At 45.5% G+C, this 24,025-nt stretch overlaps 1 protein-coding gene across 1 annotated transcript in view; it reads left to right on the top strand.

The window, feature by feature from the left end:
* LOC115092941 (prominin-2-like) overlaps positions 1-24,025 on the top strand; it is a 192,004-nt gene that overhangs the window by 93,154 nt on the left and 74,825 nt on the right. The window contains exon 6 of the mRNA XM_029604436.1: positions 20,509-20,598. Within this exon, the coding sequence (XP_029460296.1) occupies positions 20,509-20,598 (90 nt within the window). The remainder of the gene's footprint in view (positions 1-20,508; positions 20,599-24,025) is intronic.

Raw genomic sequence — 24,025 nt, forward strand, 5'->3', positions numbered from 1 at the left:
CTTATAAATAGTTTCTCTCTCTCTCTCTCTCCCCCTCCCCCTCCCTTTCCAAATTTATCCTAACCATGCCCCCTTTTTTTTTATCATGGGCACTATTCATGCAAAATTTATAGCAAAATTTATAGCAAAATGATGAATCTAGGACTTAGTTTGACAAATCTATCTGGTCTAATTTTGACCGACTAGATTTAGTTAGGAATTCAGCTACACTTGTAACCAGGTAGGTGTGGCTGAATATCCAGCTAAAGATAATTAGATACGTTTATCTAGTTATCTTACCACTCAGCAGGCTTTAGAAAATATACCCTTATACTGTATATATTTTTAAAAGAAGTAGACATCAATACAGCTGCGGTATGGGGGTTATCTAGCCTTTTGCTCTGAGTGCTACACAAACGATTATTTGTCTGTTGGGGAGAGATTATGTATGAGCATTCAAAGCAAAGAGCTCCTAGTTCTCAGGGCACAAGTGCAGCTTCTGGAAGCTGTAGTGACAGATGTGGAGGTGCTGACACAGGCAGAGTGGTATATAGAGGAGAGCTTCAGGAATATAATAAATTCATCCCACCTCTGCTTTGGCAGCCACTGGGCTACTTTGGAAAAGCAAGGTCAACAGAAAGAGCAAGGTCACCAGAAAGAGGAAGTTCACCTTGGAGGGTAGGAGGTAATTCTACAACTGGGACCACCTTACATTTTTCCTGTTATAATAATGGATATTTGATTTCCTGAATATTTCATGTTTTTTTTGGTAATATTTAAAAAGTTCTCACACTAAGGATGCATAGCCAGGGACAGGAGGATAAGGAATGCCGTTATTGGTGACTCGATCATTAAGAGCATAGATAGCTTGGTGCTGGTGGCCGTGAGGATCGCTGTGCCTGCCTGGTATGAAGATAGTAGACCTCACACATTACTTAGATAGAATTTTAGAGAATGGTGGGGACCAGCTAGTAGTTATGAACCATGTGGGTACTGATTACATAGGGAAGTTTTGGAAGATACATCTAGGCTACTAATTAGGATATTAAAATCTACAACCTGCAGTGTAGCATTCTCAGCAGTACTTTCATTTCAACATGCAAATCCCTAGAGGCAGGCTGTTCCAGAGTCTTAACAGATGAGATAATGGTGCAGCGAAGAAGGCATTAGATTCATTAAAGCATAGAAAATATTTTGAGGAAGGGGAGCCTATTCCAACAAGATAGGATTCACCATATCCAGAAAGGAACCCAGCTGCTGATGCTAACAATTACAAAGAAAAAGAACAGTGTTCAAACTAGATTATGGGGAAAAAATGACAGTTCTCAGGAGCACATGGTTTGGAGGGAGATGCCTTTAGATACTGTAAAATCAGGGGAGTATCCTGATAGGCTGTGAAAAAAAATGAGGTAGATGAGGTAGATTTAAATAAAAAGCAGACAAATATGAATGATTCAAAATGACCTAAATCAACTGCTAGTAACTGGTTTGCAAAAAGAACTAAAAGGAGTATGTTTTAGTTTTTCGAGACATTGCTGCAATCAACACTTTAAACCATGAGAGACTACTCCATTGATTGAGAGAATGTGGGATTGAATTAGACTGGTTCTCGTATTTTCTTTCAGATCACTGTCAATAAATTTGCATTGCATCCTCAACTTTTATCCTGGCATGCTATAAATACTGGAGTTCCTCAAGGATTGGCTCTTTCAGCCACTCTCTTTAACAGTTACATGGCTCCAGTAAATTGTTGTTGGTCTGGGTGTAAATTACAGACTATACATGGATTATGTTCAATTCTTTTGTACCTTCAATGTCCTCATAGCAAACTACATTCTAAATAATCTCAATATGTCTCTCAGCAGTAATACAATGGCTCCTACACAATAAGCTTGCTTTAAGTGTTGAGGTGCTAATATTGGAGAAAAGTTCTAGCGATCAATATGCTAACCTATTCACTTTGAGTGTCATCAGATTCCTATTAAGTCTTGAGTAAAAAGCTTAGGAGTGATATTGAAGTCAAGCTTCTCAATGCGATCACAGATAAATGCCGATGCTAAGATTTATTTTTTTTTAATTGCGCATTTTGCGCCGTTTGAGACCATTGCTTGAGCCACAGAATTTCCGAACTGTTCTACAGACAGTATTGTTTTCAGGTCTTGACTATTGCAATTCTTTATATCTAGGTGTACCAGCTTCTATGTTGATGATAATTCAGGTTAGCTAGAATGTAACTGCTCATCTTCCAACTGGCACAAATATGACAGCACACACTACATTTGTTCTCAGAGTCCTTCACCGGTTGCCCGTGGCCTGGAGGATTAAATATAAAACAGGTGTTTTGATATACAAACTCTTAGGGAGGATTGAATACCCATGGATCAGTGCTATCCTTCAGATCTATAATGTTACAATCATCACAATCTGGCTTTCCTGATATTCCTTCACTAAAAGAAGCTGGCCGAAACTCAAAATAAGGCTTTCTCTTCTGTTGGTTCAACCTTTTAGAATAACCTTCCTGAACAATTATGGACACTCACTTGTATTAAGACCTTTAGAAAGCTCTTCAAGATATTCTTATTTCAGTCAGCCTTCTTAGTTGGGGCATTTTTGTCATATAATTGCTGCATATTAAAAGTTACAAGGCTGTACAATGAAGAGGTTTAAATATAAAAGAACAGGTCTCTCTCAAAAAATCATGTAGAAGTTTGTTGATACATTTCTTTTTCCTTGTTTTGAACTTTGTCTAGTGTGGATCACAGACAAATTTAGGTGTCTGTTTGCAAATGCAAAAAGTCTAAAAAATAAGATTGAAGAGTATACTTTAGAATTATCTGTGAGCTCGCTATATCTCCCAGGGTATATTACCACACTAATCATTGGGCCCAGTATTACTCAGATAAAGCAAATGTTGCTTACCTGTAACAGGTGTTCACAGGACAGCAGGATGTTAGTCCTCACATATGGGTGACATCATCAGAATGGAGCCCAATCACAGAAAACTTCTGTCAAAGTTTCCAGAACTTTGACTGGTCCCTACTGGGCATGCCCAGCATGGCACTAACCCTGCAGCCAGCAGGGGTCCCCCTTCAGTCTTATTTGATAGCTACAGGCAGTGCTGAAAAAATAAAACAACAAAACGTTACGAACCCAACACCACGGGGCGGCGGGCGGGTTTCGTGAGGACTAAGATCCTGCTGTCCTATGAGAACACCTGTTACAGGTAAGCAACATTTGCTTTCTCACAGGACAAGCAGGATGGTAGTCCTCACATATGGGTGAGTACCGAGCTGAGGATGTCCGAACATGCACCAAATGTACCCAACAGCGTGCAACAGGCACAACTGAGGTGGAATTTGGTAGAGGGCATCCTGAACCCCATCGGGCAGGCGGAAGGGTGTTGGTATGTCACGTTGGAAATAGGTTATGCAGGACAGATTGGACGAAGATGGAATCTTGTCTTCCGGCTTTGTCCAAGCAATAGTGGGCTGCAAAAGTGTGGAGAGAGCTCCAGGTGGCAGCCCTGCAAATGTCAGGAAGTGGCACCAATCTTAGGTATGCTACTGAAGTCGCCGTGGCCCTCACAGAGTGTGCTTTAACACGGTCTTGGAAAGGAATGCCTGCTTGCTGATAGCAAAAAGATATGCAGTCTGCCAACCAGGAGAAGAGAGAGTCTGCTTACCCACAGGTTGCCCTAATTTGTTGGGATGGAAAGAGATGAATAACTGAGTGCTCTTCCTGTGGGCAACTGTACGGTCTAGGTAGAACGCTAGAGCCCGTTTACAGTCGAGGGCATGGAGAGCCTGTTCCCCTGGGTTGGAGTGGAGCCTTGGAAAGAAGATAGGTAGTATGATGGATTGATTAATGTGAAACTCCGAAACTACCTTAGGCAAAAGACTGCGACAACCACGAGACATTTCGTAAAGACTCGTGGTGCCGATGCTAGGCCGAATGGAAGCACCCGGTATTGATAGTGCCTTGGGCCTAATAAAAACCTGAGGTACTTGCGATGAGCTGGAGCTATCGCAATGTGGGTGTACACATCCTGGAGGTCCAGAGAGCAGAGCCAGTCTCTTGAACTTTTCCAGCTGGAGGTACTTGTTGAGGGCACATAGGTCCAGAATTGGACGAAGCCCCCCGGATTTTTTGGGGATCAAAAAGTACCAGGAACAGAACCCTAGGCCTTTTTGGGAAAGAGGAACGGGTTCTATTGCCCTTAACTGGAGAAGAAGGGAAACCTCCTGCTCTAGAAGGACAGAGTGGTCGGTTACTCTCCACACTTCTAAAGGTGGTGATTGCGGTGGAAGAGCAAGAAAGTTAAGGTGGTAACCCTGAGCAATGATTGCTAGCACCCATTGGTCGGTTGTGATTGATTGCCACATGCCGTGAAAGTGGCACAATCGACCTCTCACTGGTATGCCTGGAAGAGGAATCAGGCTGCTGCTCTCCAAGGGAAAGTCAAAAACCTGAAGCAGGCCCCGGCTGGGGAGCTGCTTGTGACTTTTGCTTCCGGGGCTGGCGAGGCTGAGATTTTTGATAAGGCCTCGTAACTCAGGACCTTGTTGGTGGAGGATAGTACTTCCTTGGGTGGAAGAATGACTTCTTAGAATCCTTCTTGAAGGGCTGTCTAGAAGGGAAGTCAAAAGGTATCGATGAGAGCTGTTTGAGGGTCTCATGATGGTCCTTTAATTCAGCCACTATTTGCTGAATCTGTTCACCGAGCAGATTATCTCCTATACAGGGCAGGTCAGAGAGCCTGTCTTGTACTTCTGGGCGAAGGTCAGAAGACTTGAGCCAGGCCCAGCGTCTTGCCGAAATGCAGTTGCAGACACTCTAGTGGAGGTGTCGAAGATATCGTAAGCTGTTCTTAGCTCATGCTTTCCTGCCTCAAACCCCTTGTTGACAAGGATTTGAAGATGTTCTTGGAATTGGTCAAGCAGGGTTTCAGAGAAGTCCTGTATTTGCTTGAAAATTACCCTGTTGTATTGGATCATGTACAGCTGGTAAGAAGCAATCCTGGAGATGAACATGGCCCCTTGGAACACTCGTCGACCAATATTGTCTAGGAACTTGTGTTCCTTGACAGGAGGGGTAGAGGAGTGAGGCTTCGTCCTTTTTGCTTTCTTTTGAGCTGATTCTACCACAACTGAGTGGTGGTCAATCTGAGATTTTTGAAATCCATGGGCTGACTGTACTAGATAGGTGGTGTCAGCCTTTCTGTGTACTGGGGCAATGGATCCAGGATTTTCCCAGTTCTTTTTGAGGAGGTCAAGAAGAACTTGATGAATGAGAATAGAAGTGATCACTTTAGGGGCATCCAGGAACTGGAGAAGCTCCATCATCTGGTGCCTATCATCTTGCTCCATCTGAAGCTGAAAAGGGACCAATTCCGACATTTCCTTCACAAAATTAATGAAAGAAAGGTCCTCTGGAGGAGAATGCTTTCTACTTTCAGTAGGAGAGGGAGGTGAAGGTACGTCATCAGTGTCTGTGGAAGTATCAATACCCCAGGTGTCATAAGGATCAGTAGGCTGACCTGTAGTATGAGAAGGGGGTTGGATACCCGAAGGGCCTGGCTGAGGCTCTGAGAAAATCGAAGGAATCACCGGGGGCACCGTGGACGCCTTGGGGGGGCATCGGTGCCGGCATCGAAGACATCGCTGGTGCCGATGTGCGTATCGCCCCCGATGAATGAATTGGTGGTGAGGGACGACATGGCATCGATGGCTGAGGCAGTACCCCCGAAGGAGGAATGCGGAACGGTGTTTCTCCTCCCGATGAAGCTGTCATCGGGGAGCGCACCGGAGCCATCGGAGACCCGGGAATCACCGATGGAAGGGCAGTCATGAGCGCCTCCATCCGGGATAGCAGCGGTGCCAGCGCTGCTGGAATCGGGTCGGTGACCGGTTCCACTCTCGGTGCCGATGTTGGCGCCTTGTCAATGGCCTCCTGGACCAGCCAGTCCAGTTCTTCCCGGAGACCTGGGCAATCAGCCCCAGCTCCGTGACAGAAGAGGGTGGCTGAGGCACAGTCGGAGGGACCACCTTTACAGGCGGAATCGCGACTCCCAAACCCCGATTGGGTGAGGGTGGCCTTGATGTCCCGGTCGCAGGAGTGGTCGGTGCCATTCCTGGACAGGGCTTCTTCAATGGTGGCTCGGACGGTGGCGAGGTCGATGATTTCGCTCCCTCGACAGTCCGAGACTTACGATGCCGATGGCGATGTTTCTCCCTACGATCCCCTCGATCTTGAGGGGGAGAAACGGGGGTCGATGGCCGTGAAGACGTCGATGGTGGGCGGTCACCGGACGGTTGTCGATGCTGGTGCGACTTCGACGGTGCCGGTTCTGATGACGTCAATGCGAAGGACGGCGTCGGGGTGTGAGCACAGAAAAGGAGCCCCATCTTCTCCATTCTGGCTTTGCGACCTTTTGGTGTCATGAGGGCACATTTGGTGAAAGTCAGGACATCATGCTCAAGGCCTAAACACATTACATAGACTCCATGAGGGTCTGTGATAGGCATGGTGCGAGTGCAGTCTAGGCACCGACGAAACCCCGATGCCATGGCCAGGCAGGCAGCAACTAATTTAGCTGACTGCTTAAGTTTCCCTGTTTTTCTCACGCAATTCCCCATTTCCAAGACCTCTCTATTCCGCATCTTTCTCGCTCCAAAAAAAATGATTGAATTAAAAATAAATAAATAAGAAATAACATAAGAACATGCCATACTGGGTCAGACCAAGGGTCCATCAAGCCCAGCATCCTGTTTCCAACAGTGGCCAATCCAGGCCATAAGAACCTGGCAAGAACCCAAAAGCTAAGTCTATTCCATGCTACTGTTTCTAGTAATAGCAGTGGCTATTTTCTGGCGACTTAATTAACAGCAGGTAATGGACTTCTCCTCCAAGAACTTATCCAATCCTTTTTTAAACACAGCTACAGTAACTGCACTAACCACATCCTCTGGCAACAAATTCCAGAGTTTAATTGTGCGTTGAGTGAAAAAGAACTTGAAACATTCAATACCTTCCAACATTGGGCAACCAAAGAGGCATCTGAGCTAGCGTCGCTAGTTCACTATCTAGATGATTTCTTATTTATAGGAAGAGGAGGTACACCTGAATGTGTTTAAGTTTTTTGACATGAGCTGGTGCACAGGTTTGGCATCTCTTTGGCAGAGGACAAGTCTTAAGGCCTGGCAACTGTCCTTACCTTCCTGGGGCTCGAGCTTGATTCCATGCAAATGGAATCCAGACTCCCAGACAACAAGTTAGCGAAACTGACCAATCTGGTGTCTATCGCCATGTGCAGCAAGAAAGTCACGCTGAGGCACATGAGATCCCTTATAGGCAGCCTGGCCTTTGCCATGTGAGTTATTTCTATTGGCAGGATTTTCCTGCACCACTTAATATGCCCACAGTGGGTCTGGTTTGCAACCACCACCGCTTGCGGATAAGCAGGCCAATTAGGGAAGACCTAGCCTTATGGTCTAAGATCCTCAAGGACTTTAACGTTTTTTCAGCATGGCCTCCTAGACCGGTCAGCAGCAATGACCTTCAGCTATACTTTGATGCATCAGGAGGCATTGGTGTTGGTTTTGGCATGACTTCCTAGACCGGTCAGCAGTAATGATCTTCAGCTGTACGCACAGTTAATACGACTCCAACATTGCTCTATGCTTCAATGGAAGAGAAAATGTGGGAAAAAAGATTTGCATTCACAAATAAGCGTGGGAGTAGCTTGCTTGTTGCGGCAGTTACTACCCCAAACCAAATAAGCCTGATACTTCACTTTCAATGCATATCCAGTATAGCTCTCTGCTTCAATGGCAGGGGGGAATGAAAATAAGAGGATTTGTATTCAGACAACAACCAACAAGGACTAAATTGCACAGGCTGGGTAAACAAATAAGCATGGGAGTAGCTTGCTTATTGCGGCGGTTACTATCCCTAACCAATTAGGCTTGATACTTCACTTTGTTGCAGCTCCAGCACTGCTCTCTACATCAATGGTGGAGGTGGAAGTAAATTAGAACCAAAAAGTTACCAATACTTATTTGTTACTCAGCAGTCAGAGTAACAAATAAGTGTGAAAGCTTGTAGGGCAGACTGATTGGGCCATTTGGTCTTCTTCTGCCGTCACTTCTATGTTTCTATATTGTGATGCATCAGAAGGCATTGGTGTTGGTGTTTGTTTCAAAGGAGCTTGGTGCACAGTGTGCTGGCCAGACCACTGGACAGTGGGTGACCTAACCAGGAACATCACATTTCTTGAGCTATTTCCCATATAGTCGCCGTACTCATCTGGGGTAAGGTACTTAGTTGTCAAAGGGTGGTGTTATGGTGTGACAATGCAGCGGTAGTTCAGTCAATAAACAAGCAAACTTCCAAGTGTCTCCTGGTGTCAGAGTTGCTGAGGGAGTTCATTTTATGCTGCTTATAGATAAGAACATAAGAACATAAGAAAATGCCATACTGGGTCAGACCAAGGGTCCATCAAGCCCAGCATCCTGTTTCCAACAGTGGCCAATCCAGGCCATAAGAACCTGGCAAGTACCCAAAAACTAAGTCTATTCCATGTTACCATTGCTAATGGCAGTGGCTATTCTCTAAGTGAACTTAATAGCAGGTAATGGATTTCTCCTCCAAGAACTTATCCAATCCTTTTTTAAACACAGCTATACTAACTGCACTAACCACATCCTCTGGCAACAAATTCCAGAGTTTAATTGTGCGTTGAGTAAAAAAGAACTTTCTCCGATTAGTTTTAAATGTGCCCCATGCTAACTTCATGGAGTGCCCCCTAGTCTTTCTATTATCCGAAAGAGTAAATAACCAATTCACATCTACCCGTGGAGAGTGGAGTAGTAGCCTAGTGGTCAGAGGGGGCTCTGAACCTAAGAGAGCCAGTATTCAATTCCCACTATGGGATTACTAAATGTAAATTAACTCTCCCTCTGGAACAAATAAATTCAGTGAATAACTTTTAGCTAGAATTCTTCTCAAAGCTAGAAACAGGCCACACAGAACAGTATTTTGCTGTCAAAAGGGTGATGCTGGGCTGGGCCAAGGAGTCCTTACCTCAGCACAGCATGCAGAGACCACTGTCTCATGACCTCCTGTTGCTGCTTTGGCATGTCCTGCCTGTGGTAGCAGCAGACGAATTCAAGACTATGCTCTTCCATGTTACCTTCATGTTTTCATTCTTTGGCACCTTGTGTGATTTCACAGCACCATCGCAGAATGCATCACAGCTACATAGTTTACTGTGGGAGGATGTCAGCATCTCGAACGTAATGCTATACCTAAGATTAAGAGAGTCCAAGACTGATCAAGGGGCATGTGGTCAACTCATCTCTTTGACAGCAGTTAAAGGTCCAGTAACATGTCCGGTTATGGCCGTGACTCTATACCTAACCTTATGCCCAAAAGGGAATGGCTTGTTCTTACTTCACCGAGATAAATCCCCATTAAGCAGACACCAGTTTTCAGCAGTCTTCAAGAAAACTTGGCGAAAGCCAGGCTTCAGAGTGAATGTTTTGGCACTCGCTCATTCCACATCGGAGCCACTTCTAGTGCTGCCACTGCCGGTCTCCCACAGGCCGTCATACAGCAGATGGGCCAATGGAAGTCCGGAACTTTTGCGTCATATATTAGGCATGATGACTGTTCCCCTGCAATTGCGCCAGGTCAGGTGCGTACCAAGAATTACGTTTTTCCTTCACTTGCAGCTGCCATCTGTCGTCGTTTTGTGTGGATCATTGGCCACTCATTCATCATGCATGCATGTAAAAAGGGTGACAAGCGGGAAATTTGGAATTCAGAATAAGGAAGTGGGCCACCCTCCTTGGTAAGTAAGTGTCCAAGGCATGTAATGCCCTCCTATAACCAACGTTGAAAGACGGCAGTTTGAGAACCTGGAAGTAAATCGGCATTACCAGATATTGGCAGCAGATATGCACAAACTCGAGGTGTTTGCAATCGTTTAGTTAATTGGACCCACGCTTGCCGAATGGGACAGTGGTAATAGAAGAAGTCAGAAATGTAGAAAGTTTTGTAGGCTTCACTTGAAGAATAAGTCACCTCCAAGGGCACAACCAGGGCACAATCTGCCACATACGGAGTATGTGAAGAAGTACCCAAAATCCAGTCTCTAATCACTCGCATGTTGCAAGCCAAATTATATAAGCGAAGATTCAGCACCCCAGCCCCCCGCTCCCCACCTCTCCTGCAACCAAGAGAGAATGGCAGCCTAGCCCTCGTCCCCTCCAAAGAAAAAGCCTCAAAGAATGATCCTTTGTCTTGGGCGCCAAGTTCCGGTGCCCAAGACAAAGGGGTAAGTTTTGCAGAAGGTAAAGCCATTTGGGAAGAATAACCATTTTGTATAAGTGAACCAGCCAGACAAAGACAAAGGTAAAGGCTGCCAGTAAAGTAGCAGTTCCTGTGTAGTTTTAAGAAGGGGAGAACATTCAGATGATATACTTGGGTAGGATCTGCTGACAAAAAAACTCCCAGATAGAGAAAGGAGATGTCAGCCCATTGCAAGAGAAAGTGATCCCGCCAGCGCTCTCGAAGAACGTCAGGGAAGGCCAGCCTGAAGATTTTCCTCTGTTCAACCGGAAGCACGAAAAACCACCAAATGCTCTAAACATATCTAAGAGCAAAGGCAACGACGAGTAAGGGTCCGTAAGGAAGACTAATAAGTCGTCCGCAAACACAAAGCCTTCAAAACCCATCTGTCTCAGAATATAAAACAAATAGTGCCACTCCACCCGATCAAAAGCTTTTTCTGCATCAAAGCTTATATCAAGATACAGAGTGTGGGTATAGCGGCACATCTCCATCGCCACAAGCACCCGATGAATGTTGGAGAGGGCGTATCATTTTCATACAAAGCCAACTTGATGCGTTCCCACAAGAGATGGTAAGATCTGCCAGGATTTTCGCCAGCAGCTTGTGATCAAAATTAATCAGTGAGATTGGGCGATATGAATCAGGAGCAAGAGAGTCCTTTCCTATCTTGGGTATAAGCGTGAGCATGATTCATTTGCGTGGGAAAGCTAGCTAGTAGATCTGAGAAAAAAAGTATCAGGGGGCAGGTGATCTTATCAATTAAGCATTTATAAAATTTGGCAGGGTATCCATCCGGGCCTAGAGCTTTCAGACGGTGAGACCTGTGAATTGTCAATTTGATCTCCGACGTGATAGGAAAATTCAAGATTTGCTGTTGCTCCATAGTAAGTTGAGGGAAGGATATGGAATCACAAAAGTGAGCGCAAGCATCCCTCCTCATTCCGGTATAATTTACTATAATAATTGCGGAAGATGCGCAAAATAGATTTAGTGTTTCTCTCAATCTGTCCCGATTCATTCCGCAGTCCCGCTATAAAGCAGGACGCACGCGAGGATCTAATCAGCTGGGACAGCAGCTTACCCTCCTTATTACTGTATTGGTATAACCTAAGCCTATAGTATAAAAAACTCTTTTGTTCTCTCTGGTACAATAGTGTATTTAAAGCGCATTGGAGGGAGAGATACGTGTCCCTCACCGGACCCGTATTCGCCTGAAGGAGCTGTACCTTAGCTTTCTTCAGCTGGTTAGTGAGCTGTAAGACTCTTTTATTGAGAGTGAATCGGTGGTGGGCAGTGTAGGAGATGATGTCACCTCTCAAAACCGCCTTGGCAGTATACCAGAAAAGCGTAGGTTGGGTCCTGGTTTAATTTGTCGTATTCGGACCATCATTCGTCTAAGTACTGTTGAAAATTCCTTTCATCAATTAAATAGAAGGGAAATTGCCAGATCCTAGTGGAATGAGAAGGGGGCTGAAAGGCCATGTCTACCCACACGGGGGCATGGTCAGAGATCACAATATTCTCGATACTGGCCTCAGACACCCTTGAAAAAGCCTGGCGACTGGTGAGGAAAAATCTATACGAGAATATGTGGCATGCGCTCGAGAGAGGTCAGTGAACTCCTTTACCCCAGTGTTTAAAATGCGGCACGTTTCGACCAAATGAAGAGCATTCTCCAGAAAAGAAGGACCCCTTCCAACCCTGTTTCTCACCGTTGGCTTTGAGAGGCATCTATTTGAGGGTCTTTAACAGTGTTGAAGTCTCCCCCTACAATGATTGTATCCTCGATAAATGGAAGCAGATGTTGATAGAGAACTTGAAAAAAAGTCGAGGAATAAGTATTAGGGGCATAAAGATTACAGAACAACACAGTCTGATGATATAGTTCGTTGATCAGGATAAGAAAGCATCCGGCATGGTCCTTAATTTCTTTACGAACCTGAATGGGTAAATTCTTATGAAATAGTATTGCCACTCCCGCCGATCGAGAAGTAGCAGAGGCATAGTAAAGGCTACCCACCAATACTTACATACTTTAGCATGTTCTGAATCAGATAAATGGGTTTCTTGGAGGAAACCTACGTCCGTCTCCAGACGCCGTAAGCGAGATAGTATCTTAGAGCGTTTAACGGGGGAATGAATGCCACACACATTCCACGACACTATACGCGTCTGTTGATCAGGTTGCGACTAAACTCGAGGATAGGTAAAGCAGATTGTTCACCCTAGTTTGAGCCTGAGCCCTCCCAGCCGGGGCCCATGCTTGGAAAACAAAATCCCTGGACAATGAACTGGTCAACGACATGACACTTAAGCAAAATTGAGGACACTCAAACCAATCAGGAACCCAGTATCTCCCTCTGCCCCCCTTTCCCCGTTTCCAATTCCCCATCCCCTTTCCTTCTCCTACCCTCCCCGACCTCTATCCCGTTATCATTACCCCCCAACTGTAGACTCAACCATGAGACCACGCTCCCGTTCCTCTTGGAGAAAGGGAGATTAAGAGGTCCCCTCCCACCCCCGCCCCATCCTCCATCCAGCCCCCCCACCCGCCCAAGTACCATGTTGAAGCATAAAGAGGCAAGAATAACAGAAACCAGTAACAACATCAACCAATTGTAACCATCTCTACTTATACAGGAATACTAAACCCCACAATGTGGTCAGATGAGTTAAATAAGCATGGGGCAGATTTTTAAATTATGCGCTTGGGGTACATTTGTGCGCGCTGCCCGGCCTGCACAAATGTACACCCAATTTTATAACATGCGCGCGCTACCGCGCGCATGTTAAAATCCAGGGTCGGCGTGCACAAGGGGGTGCACACTTGTGCACCTTGCACAGGCTGAGCCCTAGGGGAGCCCAGATGGCTTTCCCCGTTCCCTCCAAGGCCGCTCCGAAATCGGAGCAGCCTCGGAGGGAACTTTTTTCGCCTCCCCCCCACCTTTCCCTCCCTCCGCATGGTTCGGAGAGAGGTATCCTTAAAGGATACTAATGATGCATTAGAATTAGGGCATCCCGACAGTGAGGTTCCAATAATTAGAAAAGTAGTCCAAGTGCCTGTAACTAAAAACTCACCTGAGCTAAAAAATTCTAACTTATCCCTATCAATTAAAAAGCAGAATAAAAATACAAACAAAAAACAAACTTTGAAATGTCTGTATGCTAATGCCAGAAGTCTAAGAAGTAAGATGGGAGAATTAGAATGTATAGCAGTAAATGATGACATAGACTTAATTGGCATCTCAGAGACATGGTGGAAAGAGGATAACCAATGGGACAGTGCTATACCGGGGTACAAATTATATCGCAATGACAGAGAGGAGCAGTCGGGAGGAGGTGTGGCGCTTTATGTCCGGGATGGCATAGAGTCCAACAGGATAAACATCCTGCATGAGACTAAATACAAAATTGAATCTTTATGGGTAGAAATCCCTTGTGTGTCAGGGAAGACTACAGTGATAGGGGTATACTACCGTCTACCTGGTCAAGATGGTGAGATGGACAGTGAAATGCTAAGAGAAATTAGGGAAGCTAACCAAATTGGTAGTGCAGTAATAATGGGAGACTTCAATTACCCCAATATAGTCTGGGTAAATGTATCATCGGGTCACACTAGAGAGATAACGTTCCTGGATGGAATAAATGATAGCTTTATGGAGCAATTGGTTCAGGAACCGACGAGAGAGGGAACAATTTTAGATCTAATTCTCAGTGGAGCACAGGACTTGGTGAGAGAGGTAACGGTGGTGGGGCCGCTTGGCAATAGTGATCATAATATGATCAAATTTGATTTAATGACTGGAAAAGGAACAGTGTGCAAATCCAAGGCTCTCGTGCTAAACTTTCAAAAGGGAAACTTTGATAAAATGAGAAAAATTGTTAGAAAAAAAACTGAAAGGAGCAGCTACAAAAGTAAAAAATGTCCAAGAGGCGTGGTCATTGTTAAAAAATACCATTCTAGAAGCACAGTCCAGATGTATTCCACACATTAAGAAAGGTGGAGAGAAGGCAAAACGATTACCGGCATGGTTAAAAGGGGAGGTGAAAGAAGCTATTTTAGCCAAAAGATCTCATTCAAAAATTGGAAGAAGGATCCAACAGAAGAAAATAGGATAAAGCATAAACATTGGCAAGTTAAATGTAAGACATTGATAAGACAGGCTAAGAGAGAATTTGAAAAGAAGTTGGCTGTAGAGGCAAAAGATCACAGTAAACACTTTTTTAAATATATCCGAAGCAGAAAGCCTGTGAGGGAGTCAGTTGGACCGTTAGATGATCGAGGGGTTAAAGGGGCACTTAGAGAAGATAAGGCCATTGCGGAAAGATTAAATGATTTCTTTGCTTCGGTGTTTACTGAAGAGGATGTTGGGGAGGTACCCGTAATGAAGAAGGTTTTATTGGGTAATGATTCAGATGGACTGAATCAAATCACAGTGAACCTAGAAGATGTGGTAGGCCTGATTGACAAACTGAAGAGTAGTAAATCACCTGGACCGGATGGTATACACCCCAGAGTTCTGAAGGAACTAAAAAATGAAATTTCAGACCTATTAGTAAAAATTTGTAACTTATCATTAAAATCATCCATTGTACCTGAAGACTGGAGGATAGCAAATGTAACCCCAATATTTAAAAAGGACTCCAGGGGCGATCCGGGAAACTACAGACCGGTTAGCCTGACTTCAGTGCCAGGAAAAATAGTGGAAAGTGTTCTAAACATCAAAATCACAGAACATATAGAAAGACATGGTTTAATGGAACAAAGTCAGCATGGCTTTACCCAGGGCAAGTCTTGCCTCACAAATCTGCTTCACTTTTTTGAAGGAGTTAATAAACATGTGGATAAAGGTGAACCGGTAGATATAGTATACTTGGATTTTCAGAAGGCGTTTGACAAAGTTCCTCATGAGAGGCTTCTAGGAAAGTAATAAGTCATGGGATAGGTGGCGATGTCCTTTCGTGGATTGCAAACTGGCTAAAAGACAGGAAACAGAGAGTAGGATTAAATGGGCAATTTTCTCAGTGGAAGGGAGTGGACAGTGGAGTGCCTCAGGGATCTGTATTGGGACCCTTACTGTTCAATATATTTATAAATGATCTGGAAAGAAATACGACGAGTGAGATAATCAAATTTGCAGATGACACAAAATTGTTCAGAGTAGTTAAATCACAAGCAGATTGTGATAAATTGCAGGAAGACCTTGTGAGAATGGAAAATTGGGCATCCAAATTGCAGATGAAATTTAATGTGGATAAGTGCAAGGTGATGCATATAGGGAAAAATAACCCATGATATAATTACACAATGTTGGGTTCCATATTAGGTGCTACAACCCAAGAAAGAGATCTAGGTGTCATAGTGGATAACACATTGAAATCGTCGGTGCAGTGTGCTGCGGCAGTCAAAAAAGCAAACAGAATGTTGGAAATTATTAGAAAGGGAATGGTGAATAAAACGGAAACTGTCATAATGCCTCTGTATCGCTCCATGGTGAGACCGCACCTTGAATACTGTGTACAATTCTGGTCGCCGCATCTCAAAAAAATATAATTGCGATGGAGAAGGTACAGAGAAGGGCTACCAAAATGATAAGGGGAATGGAACAACTCCCCTATGAGGAAAGACTAAAGAGGTTAGGACTTTTCAGCTTGGAGAAGAGACGACTGAGGGGGGATATGATAGAGGTGTTTAAAATCATGAGAGGTCTAGAACGGGTAGATGTGAATCGGTTATTTACTCTTTCGGATAGTAGAAAGACTAGGGGGCACTCCATGAAGTTAGCATGGGGCACATTTAAAACTAATCGGAGAAAGTTCTTTTTTACTCAACGCACAATTAAACTCTGGAATTTGTTGCCAGAGAATGTGGTTTGTGCAGTTAGTATAGCTGTGTTTAAAAAAGGATTGGATAAGTTCTTGGAGGAGAAGTCCATTACCTGCTATTAAGTTCACTTAGAGAATAGCCACTGCCATTAGCAATGGTTACATGGAATAGACTTAGTTTTTGGGTACTTGCCAGGTTCTTATGGCCTGGATTGGCCACTGTTGGAAACAGGATGCTGGACTTGATGGACCCTTGGTCTGACCCAGTATGGCATTTTCTTATGTTCTTATGTTCTTAATCCACCCCCAGACCTACCTAAATCCCCCCTCTACCTTATTTTGGCGAGTTACGCCTGCCTGAGGTAGGCGTAACTTGCGAGCACTAGCCGGCTGCTGGCGTGCGAACCTCCGGCACGGCCACTGTGCCAGAGGCTCGGGAATGCCCCCAGCCCTGCCCCCCAGACCGCCGCCATGCCCCCGGACCTGCCCCTGGACCGCCCATTTTTGAAAGCCCCGGGACATACGTGCATCCCAGGACTTGTGCGTGCCACCGAGCCTATGCAAAATAGGCTCGGCGCGCGCAGGGGTAGGTTTTCGGGGATTATGCGCATATCTTACGCGTGTAACCCTTTGAAAATCTACCCCATAGTAACAGAGCAGATTCTGTGTAGGCTGGATGCTTCCGAATAGGAGAGCTACCTCAGCTATGTTTGATTTAATTGATCAATGGCCCTGATGACCAATCTTATAGGCTGCCCAGGGTACCCTAGGTGTCTGATGTGGGACGACATACCTAGTGAAAGACCTGGTAACCAACGATTGGCCACAGCATAAGTGGGTGAGCAACAGTCTCGTACTCATAACAAAATAAAAAAAAGAAAACCCCTATTTCTACCTGTTCTGAGAGCCTTCTCACGGCAGTTGGTATCTATATCTCTCTAAAGGCAAAGGGAGAGAGAAGAAAGAGAAGAGAAAAAGAAAAAAAAAACAGCAGCTGTAGTTATGGTCCCCTTGTGTTTCAAGAAACTTCAGGGAGGTGTCAGAACCGACAGTCAATTCAGGGTATGAATGAGGCTCAACAGCCCCCCCGAGCAGGCTAGCACTCTGGCCCCCAGGGGCGATTGAATTAAATACCATTGATTTAACCCCGAAGGATAGGAGATAGTTATGGCAAGTAAGGGGGATGTCAGTCTACCCCCCATCTGGGCTATCCCCTCCTTGTTTAAAGATGTCTCCCCCAGGACAGCTAAATAACAAAATAACCCAGTAACCGGGATAAAATGACAGAGGACATGTATAAGAGGAAGAGCCCCAGCACTCATAAATCGGCTATGTAACTCTCCACACAATATAGACAGAAACTGAAAGTGAGCAAGACTGAACGAAAATATGAAAAAAAAGAAAGTAAAAAATGAGAGTTCATTAATTGTCCCGGCAATATTGTGAAAGGTGCAGGGAGGATCTCGACTACACAACTGAGCACCTTTATCCGCAAAATAATGTCCATGGAATAAAGACCAGATGGTATCGTAGTCCCGAGCTCAGGGGGCAAGCAACAGTTGAAGAAAATAAAATAAAATAAAAAAAATAAACCACAAAAATCCAGCAACAACGGAAAAAATAAAAAGTAAAAGTAAAAATTGTAAAAATAAAAATGAGCTATAGAACTTCCAGCTATAATGAACGCTCAGACACCTGGCATGAGAGCAGAGACACACGTTGCATGCCTGCATAAACAAAACCGGAGAAAGCTGCATATCTGTCCCGAGAATAATCCTCCAGCCATCAGGCCAATCCAGTTTTGATTCTTGAAAACTGAGAAGCTTGCCCTGATATGAAGTTCAGGGGCAAAATTGGTCGCAGGTATCGCGATCTGACCATCTTTGGCGTCAGAACAGAGTAATCAAGGTTAGTGAGGTGCAGCCAGCTCCTGGCCCTCATGCTCACACACAAAAGCCTGAGCCACTGCAGGGGTATCCAGCCACTTTATTCCCGAGGCTGTAGCCACGCGGTCAAGCTGGGTAATTTAATGTAGCTTGAGGCCTTGATTAATCAGCTGGGTGCAGTGAAGCACCATAGCTTGACGCTGCATCGCAACAGTCGCAGAAAAGTCCTGGAAGAGGAGGATTTTTTGACTAGCATATGTGAGTGAATGGCCCCCCCTCAACGGCCTCAGAATGTCCATTTTGTGGGTGTAATTGTTCAATTTAGCAATCACCGGCCTGGGACGCGTGGCGTTTATTTGTCTAGGGCCTAGCCTATGCAATCGTTCCACCCGCAAGGGTCCGTGCGTGGCTGGGAGCTCCAATTGCTCCTGCAGCCAAGTTTCCAGCAAGGACGAGAGATCTTGGTCTTTAATCATCTCCGGAAGCCCTATTAATCTAATATTCGAACGGCGGGAATGGTTCCCCAGGTTCTCGACGCGCTGTATTTGTTGTGCCATCAAGGCCTGCAGAACCTCTATGTCCCACCGTGCTGTGACCAGACCATCCTGTATGTCTGAGACCCTACCTTCCACCTCTGCAAATCTGGTTTCATACCCACTGAGGGACTGGGTAATTTCAGAGAGCTTGTCCGCAATAGTTTTTAATTCAGGACTGAGTGCTGCTGCCACCGTTGATTTTATAGTCTCTCGGCTGTGAGATTGGTGTCACAGGCGGCGCAGCCTCAGGCGAAGATGGCGGATCTGGGCCGCAAGCTTTTTCTCTTTCTCTTTCCTAGTCTTTGCGGACAACACGTGTCGCCATGGTCAGTATAGATGTGACCCTGAGAGATTAGGCGTTCTGCAGAAAGGATGCCTTTGGTTCCGTTTTATAATTAGCGCGGTAGATGGGGCTGGATGGGGAGGCGAAGCACGGAGCAGGGAAGCCTACATTCGTCCCCTATGCTGCCTCACGTGATCTCTTTAATATTATTCTTTATGTAAAATATTGCTCTTATTTCTTTCTTACCTATGCGGTTCTTTCCAAATAAGCTATAGCCTAGTACGACAATCAATTATGTTTCCCATTGCACTGCATATCTAGGATAGCAATAATATCCTGACTGGCCTTTACCATGAAGCCTGCCGGTATGGTATTTTATTGTAAGCATCAGACATTTGTACACATGATCTTCAAGAAAATGTTCCTGGCCACTCCTTCTTCTGTATGTACATTCGGAAATTTTTCACCTTTTACTTATAGGTGGATTCACTAAGCTGCAATATGGTGATATCATGAGTTAAAAAGCATGTTACATGCCTTAAATGCTGTTATCAAACGATATCACCATATTGTGGCACCATCGCACGATATAGCAGCATATTCCCTCCCCCTATGGGGAAGGAGTAGTTATTTTCCTGAGGGAGCATTGGGCGCTAACTCAGGTCCCCGATGCTCCCGCAGGAAAATTAAAGGGCCAAGGTGCCCAAGACCCCCTCAAAGACCAAAAAAATTAACCTGAGAGGCAATGGTGATGCTCATCTGCCCCACCCCCTGCTACCTACCAAGGTAGCAGTGGCTACCTGAAATTTAAAAAAAATGTATGCAACATGCCCAGTGATGGCACTTTCCCTTCCCCCAATTCAAAGCCAAAAAGTCCTATTAACATAGGATAGCCCCCCATCCCCAACCCATCTCTACCCCCCTTTCAAATATAATAAAATCTTTGGTGTCTAGTGTCCCCCCGCCCCCTCCAATCCCCCAAAATAGTAACCTGTGGTCTGGGGGGCAAGTGGTCCTCCACTCCTATCCCCTACTCCCCCCATACCACAAAAAGTTGTCTTCAAAAGCCAGCTGGGGGCCCAGGCACCCCCTAACCCCAGTCCTGGTCAGAGCCATTTTTCAAAATGGCACCAGCCTGACGTTGTCCTTATCACATTATGGGGCAAGGTCTGAGGATCAGGCTACTTTGCTTAGGTCAGCATGGTGCCATTGCAAAATAGCACTGACTGGTCCTGGGGCTAGAGGGTGCTCCGGGCACCCAGCTGGCTATCAAAGAAACATTTTTTAGGTACAGGGGGTAGGGGTGGGGGGTTCACCTGCCTTCTCTAGACCATCAGGATACTGTTTTGGGGGAGTGGGGGTGGAAGACACTAGACACCAGGGATTTTATAATATTTGGAAGGGGGGTAGGGATGAGCCGGGGGGTGTCAGGGAGCTATCCTCCGTCAATGGGCTTTTTGGCTTTGAAGGGGAATGAAGAAGGCTGTGGAGGTAACTGTGATTTGTTCAGCTTTCATCTGCCACTCACCTCACATAACATGGGAGTAGCAGATACCCTGTGTCACTGGGGGTCTATAATGTGGGTAGGTCAAATATTATGCATTGCACTTTGGTTATAACTGATCTGATGGTTTCTTCTTTGCAGATATTGGGCAAGTTATTGGTCTCGCTATCTATTCCAGTCTCAAAAGGAGTTTTTTCCCATTGTTGGTGAATGCTGAGAAGACAGCACAAGGTAATAGAATAATTCCCCTATGGACAAGATATGTGCCAGCATCAGCTTAGGTGGGATCTAGAGCTCAGAGTGGGGATAGGACATGCCACAGATTCTTTCTAACCTTTGGAAATCACTTTGGGGTCAATTTTGAAAAGGTTAGGAATCAGCCATTTAAAAATCTGAGGTCTATCTATATTCAATAAGATGGCAAGTAGAAAAGTTATCTGCTAAAGTTAGCCGGATGACTTGTAATGGATACTCAACAGGACAAGCCTCCCGCTGAATATACTTGGCTGTCCCAAATATACCCAAAACCTGTTACAGCGATAGCTTCCACCACCTCTGCTAGTATATAATTTTAGATGTTATTATATAGAAACATAGTAACACAGTAATGACGGCAGAAAAGAACCAAATAGTCTATCCAGTCTGCCCATCAAGCCTCTTATGGTAGTTATTGCCACTCCATGCAGGTCACCCCCATGTTTCTTTTAAGGGTAATAATTACCACTCCATTCAGGTCACCCCCATGTTTTTTTTAAGGGTAGTAACTGCCACTCCAATCAGGTCACCCTCATGTTTCTGTTAAAGGTAGTAACTGCCACTCCATGCAGACCACCCCCATGTTTCTCTTAATAGTAGTAACTGCCGTTCAGTGCAGGTTACCCCCATGTTTCTCTTAAGGATAGTAACTGCCACGCCGTGTAGTTATCCCCAAGCCTTATGATAAATCATAAAAAAATTACTGCTAGCACTATTTTTACTAGATGATGAGTTTTCTTGATAATTCAGTCGCTGCTGCTCGATGTGCTTTGCTTTTGGACTTGACCATAGAAGCAGTCCTGTGCTTTTTCCCTTGTGTCTGCATATCAGTACCCCAGACGATAAAAATCAGGGCCAGTAGTGATGGTTGTTTGAATCCAATCCCCCTTCTCCCCCCATGTCGAAGCGGAGAGCAATGTTGCAGTTCCGTCAAAATCATCAAGGCTTATTAGTTAGGGGTAGTAATCCCCATGCCTTCTGTTAAGAGTAGTAACTGCCGCTCCATGCAGGTTACCCCCATGCTTTTCAGTACTCCAGATCAAAAAAGTCTTCAACTTTGCTTCTTACAATACTGTTACTTAAGCCAACACCCAGACCCTCTTCTTTGTCTTATTAGCCAGTTTTATATTAATCCCCAAGACACTAAGATTAGTGAGGCTGTTGTAAAAACTCCAGCATCCCCATATGCATTGTAATTGGAGGTTTAACCTTGGTCTCTCCATGAAGGAAGTGTTGCATCAGAGGTGGACCCTTGGGCCGAGGTGGTGTTGACGCAACCCGTAGGTAAGGACCTACGGGTCCTCACCATTGGCAGGTGGAGTGGGCTGATAGACAGAGGCCATTGGAGCTTCACATATACCAGCCCTAGTTCCCTGCAGGTTGAGCTTTTGGGTGCCAGGGCCAGCAGCACTCAGGTGGGCCTCTGTATATAGTTGCAGTAGGAGTTGGTTCAGCCCAGAGACAGCAGGTAAGAGATAGTACAGTCTTACTCCGGATTGGGTAATGTACTGGAAACTCAGGCGCCAAAGCAAAAGTAGGCCGAAGCCTGAAGAAACCACGTCCAGGGAGTAAGCAGAAGAGGTGTCCAATGGTAGGCTTGAGTCAAGGCTGGCAGCGATCCGAAGGCAGTGGCATGCAAGACTGAGGTCTGATCACGGAGATAGTCAAGAGCGTGGTTAAGCAAAGCTGAGGCCTGATCATAGAGATAGTCAATAGCGTAGTCAGGCAAGGTGAAGTTCTGGGTCTGGAGATAGGCAGTGCGTAGTTGGACAAAGCAGAGGTCTGGATCTGGAGATAGGCAGTAGTGTAGTTGAGCAAAGTGGAGGTCTGGGTCTGGAGATAGGCAGTACCAAAGTCAAGCAAAGCAGAGATCTGGGTCTGGAGATAGGCAGCAGCAGCATAGTCAGGCAAAGCAGAGATATGGGTCTGGAGATAGGCAGTACCGTAGTCAAGCGAAGCAGAGGTTGGAGATAGGCAATGGCAACGTCAGGCAAAGCAAAGTCAAAATCCATATAGTCAATCCGAAGCATAATCAGGTTAGGAACAAAGAGACGGAGACCAGGAACAATGAGGAACAGGAATGCAGGGATGAGAAGAATCTCTAGGAAGCAATGGGCTTGACCAGCGAAGAGACCTGTTGCAAAGGCAACGCTAGGCAGCAGAGCCTGAGCTTAAGTACTATGGTTAGATTGACATCATCATCATCATGGTCTGCAGCTAGGTTCCCACCGCGGTCCCAACTTAAGTGCCGCTCCGCCTAGGGAGGGGCGAGGAGCGGCACAAGTAGCAGTGCCTCTCTGCGGGCCACGCGCAGAGGCCCGATGAGAAGTGGAAGCAGGACCGGGAACACCAGGGACTGTGGCAGAGCCAGAGGCACCGGGGAAGGCCCGAGGACGAAGCTGATGGCCCACCGCCGCCAGCGAGGATGAACCAAAGGCTGGAGTCACTGTAGAAAGGTGAGTACCCTCCCTTTATGCCCCCCTCTTGGAGGTCGGGGTTTGCCTGGATGGGCACGATGAGAGTTCAGGAGGAAGGTTTTGTCCAGGATGTTCTGAGCTGGTTCACAAGAATTTTCTTCGGGTCCATAACCCTCCCAAGAAAGGAGGTATTCCCACCGGCGGCCCCTACGGCTGACGTCGAGGACTTCATGTACCTTGTACATCGTATCACTTTCAGCCATGAGTGGAGGTGGTTCAGGAGCCTTTCAGGCAGGCCAGGATAGGATCATAGGTTTTAAGAGAGATACATGAAAATATATTATGTATTCCCAGCATAGGAGGCAGCCGAAGCTAGTATCTAACTGGTCCAATGCGTTTAGTGACCATAAAAGGTCCAATATACCTTGGAGAGAACCTTTGAGAAGGTATTCTGAGTCAGCTATACCAAGTACTTAACCAGACTTTCTGGTCAGGAACATAAGAACATAAGAACATAAGAAATTGCCATGCTGGGACAGACCAAGGGTCCATCAAGCCCAGCATCCTGTTTCCAATAGAGGCCAAAAAGCAGGCCACAAGAACCTGGCAATTACCCAAACACTAAGAAGAACCCATGCTACTGATGCAATTAATAGCAGTGGCTATTCCCTAAGTATAATTGATTAATAGCCATTAATGGACTTCTCCTCCAAGAACTTATCCAAACCTTTTTTGAACCCAGCTACACTAACTGCACTAACTACCTTCTCTGGCAACAAATTCCAGAGCTTTATTGTGCGTTGAGTGAAAAAGAATTTTCTCCGATTAGTCTTAAATGTGTTACTTGCTAACTTCATGGAATGCCCCCTAGTCCTTCTATTATTCGAAAGTGTAAATAACCGAGTCACATCTACTCGTTCAAGACCTCTCATGATCTTAAAGACCTCTATCATATCCCCCCTCAGCCGTCTCTTCTCCAAGCTGAA

Source organism: Rhinatrema bivittatum, chromosome 5, assembly GCF_901001135.1.
Source record: "Rhinatrema bivittatum chromosome 5, aRhiBiv1.1, whole genome shotgun sequence".
NCBI lineage: Eukaryota > Metazoa > Chordata > Amphibia > Gymnophiona > Rhinatrematidae > Rhinatrema > Rhinatrema bivittatum.